Source organism: Artemia franciscana, unplaced genomic scaffold (genome assembly GCF_032884065.1).
Source record: "Artemia franciscana unplaced genomic scaffold, ASM3288406v1 Scaffold_7588, whole genome shotgun sequence".
NCBI lineage: Eukaryota > Metazoa > Arthropoda > Branchiopoda > Anostraca > Artemiidae > Artemia > Artemia franciscana.
The window spans coordinates 7551-10933 of record NW_027067658.1 but is presented as its reverse complement, the minus strand read 5'-3'; the positions used below and the strand labels follow the sequence as shown (position 1 = coordinate 10933).

The following is a 3383-nucleotide window of genomic DNA, read 5'->3' as shown; positions in this document are numbered from 1 at the left end:
CGGATCCGTACCAATTATGTCAATCTCGTATCTATAACTTGTGCTTATTCTTCCCATCAAGTTTCATCCCGACCTTTCCACTCTAAGGGTTTTCCAAGATTACCGGTTTTCAAGATTTATGTTTCTCCCTCCGACCCTCTTCGTCCCCGGATCCGATTCAAATTGAAAATGCAGCATCTGAGACATAAGACTCTTCTATATATCAAGTTTCACTAAGATCAGATCATCCATTCGCAAGATACCTCGATTTTCACGCTTTTCCAAGAATTTCGGTTTCCCCTTGCAACTCTCTTCAACGTCACCGGATCTGGTCGAGATTTAGAATGAGAGTTCGGAAGCACAAGACCCTTCTAGATATCAAATTTCAATAAGATCTGATCACCCGTTCGTAAGTTACAAATACCTCATTTTTTTCAATATTTAGAATTAACCCTCCCCCCAACTCCCCCAAAGAGAGCAGATCCGTTCCGGTTATTTCAATCCCGTATCTAGGACTTGTGCTTATTTTTCCCACCAAGTTTCATCCCGATCCCTCCACTCTAAGCGTATTCCAAGATGTTTGGTTCCGCCCCCAACTTTTCCTTCGCCTGATCCGGTCGGGATTTAAAATAAGAGCTTTAGGACACGATATCCTTCTAAACATTAAATTTCATTAAGATCCGATCACTCTTTCGTAAGTCAAAAATACCTCATTTTTTTATTTTTTCAGACTTAACCCTCCTCCCCCAACTCCCTCAAAGAGAGTGGATCCGTTCCGGTTATTTCAATCACGTATCTAGGACTTATGATTAGTTTTACCACCAAGTTTCATCTCGATCCCTCTACTCTAAGCGTTTTCCGAGATTTTAGATCCCCCTCCCAACTCCCACCAATTTCACCATATCCAGTCGGGATTTCAAATAAGAGATCTGAGAGACACGATATCCTTCCAAAAATCAAATTTCATTAAGATCTGATCACTCCATCGTAAAGCCCCTGCTGATTCTAGGTGGGAGTCAAAGGTCAAGCTAAGCCTGTATACCTCCATAGCGGTGACGGTAGTTACAGGCAATGAGGCTCGATCTTCCGTCCCTGGGCAGCAGAGGAAATCCGGCAGCGCACCTCAAAGCGGTGGAAGGGTGTAAACACTACTGAGCTCCACACCGAGCGATTTGGTGGCCAACGCGCTCCGGGTGACCCGCAAGACTGGGGACCTTGCGGTCAACTCTATTCCCAAGAAACATTGATGGATCTGAGACCTAGAAGAAAAGTTGTAACAACTACGACGTCCCCGGCAAGCGACGCGGCCCCCGTATTGGCGCGGGTGTCGAGAAGTAAACTAGCCAACCATACTACGGCGTTCCCGGCAGGCGACGCGACTTTGAATATGGCGGCGAAGTCGAAAAATCTTTTCAACGCCATAAATCTAGGAAAACCTACCGCAGTCATTAAACAGGCAAAATCCAGAATAAATGTTGGATGCTGGAATGTAAGATCCGCTAAACAAGAAGCCAAACAAGCTTTTCTTGTCCATGAGATGGAGAAGTACAACATAGACATACTCTGCATATCCGAGACCAGAATCTCCGGTTCTGGCTCTATAGTTATAACGGCTCCAGAAACACTACATCAGTTCCACTTTTTCTATTCCGGAATAGAAGATAATTCATGACTCCACGGAGTTGGTTTCATCATGAACCAAAGAACCAGAAACGCTCTCCTAGAATGGGAACCAGTCTCCTGTAGACTTGCTAGAATCAGACTAAAAGGAAACCCTGCAAATGTGTCCATAATTTCTACCTATGCCCCCATCCGTGACGCTACTGAAACGACCAAGGATGATTTCTACGGTGAACTGCAGCAGTTGTCTTCTTCTATTGCCGCACGTGATTACTTGATTGTTGCTGGAGACTTCAACGCAAGAGTTGGTCCATCTGACCAGACCACAAGACAAATCCTGGGAAAATTTGGACAGGGTCACAGATGCGAGAATGGAAAGAGGTTGGTAAACTATGCCTTGATGAACCACCTTGTTATCACCAATACCATATTTCAATACAAACCTAGCCACCTCTTAATTTGGCATTCAAATGACGGTGTCACTAAGGCCCAAATTGACTTCATTCTCGTACGCCAGCGCTGGAGAAGCTCCGTGCAGGACTCTCGCTCTTACAATGGCGCGGACACAGGCTCACAGTCTGGATCTGACCACAGGCTCGTCGCAGCAAAAATTTTGCTACGTCTTGCAATTCGAACAAAAAACAAGTCCAAGGTCGGCTTCGATATCGGTAAACTTCAAGACAAAGAAGTGCGGCAGGCCCTCAATTTGGAACTAACTAACCGGTTTGACGCCCTCAGCTCTGATAAAAACCTAACCCCCGATAAGAGATGGGAGACCTTTAAAACCGTGATGACAGAGACTGCCGATGAAATCCTAGGCCGAGCAAAAATCAAACGACAACACTGGATAACCGCTAGAACCCTGTCAATAGTCGGTGAGCGAAGACAAAAGATGGGAGGCCTTAAAGAAGAAACAAAGGAGTTACGCAGACAGGTAAAACGCTCTGTTCGGCTGGACCGCCGCCCAATGTGGGAAGATGCTGCCGAGTCATTAGAGAAAGCAGCACGCTCACATGACACCAGCAAGATTTACCAGATCCTGAAGGAATCCGTTTGTAAGAAAGCTGCTGTCTCAGAAATAATCAAAAACAGATCAGGAAAAATCATTAGTTGTCAGAAGGAACGTTCAGCAAGATGGAAGGATCACTTTCAGCTCCTCCTGAACCCATCCCCTTCATCTACTCATGATGCCTTCCCAACTTCCGTCTCTAAAGAGCCTTACGATATCGAGCTGGATACACCGACCAGAGCCGAAATACTAAAAGCGATCAAAACCCTAAAAAACCACAAAGCCCCAGGTGAAGACGGCCTCCCCCCGGAACTATACAAACAATGCCCTGAGGTCACTGCTGAACAGCTCCAAGGCATTCTCGAAGAAGTGTGGAGGACCAACACTTTTCCAAAAGACTGGAAAATTTCTGGTTGAGTTCGGAGTAAAACAAGGATGTGTCCTCTCTCCGACTCTGTTCAATTATTGCATCGATTGGGTGCTTGAAAATGCTCTATCGTCTTATCCAGGAGCGCAGGTTGGACAGAATCTCTCACTGACTGACCTCGATTATGCGGATGATGTTGGCCTCCTGTCAGACCCTGGAGAAGCCCAAAACATGCTTGACAGCGTTGTGGCCTGGGCAGATCTGATCGGCTGGAAAGTGAGCACAGAGAAAACGAAATTCATGGCTATTAACCACGACACAGGACCATTCCCACTAACTGTCAACCAAGTTCAGCTGGAAAAAGTCAACCGTTTCACATACCTAGGCTCCCAGCTTTGTACTGACGGA

General features: G+C 46.0%; 1 protein-coding gene across 1 annotated transcript; it reads left to right on the top strand.

The window, feature by feature from the left end:
* The first annotated feature begins 1672 nt into the window (after positions 1 to 1672).
* LOC136043611 (uncharacterized) lies at positions 1673 to 3025 on the top strand. The gene has a single exon (XM_065728518.1). The coding sequence runs from the start codon at positions 1673 to 1675 to the stop codon at positions 3023 to 3025; it is 1353 nt and encodes a 450-aa protein (XP_065584590.1).
* Positions 3026 to 3383: the final 358 nt, after the last annotated feature.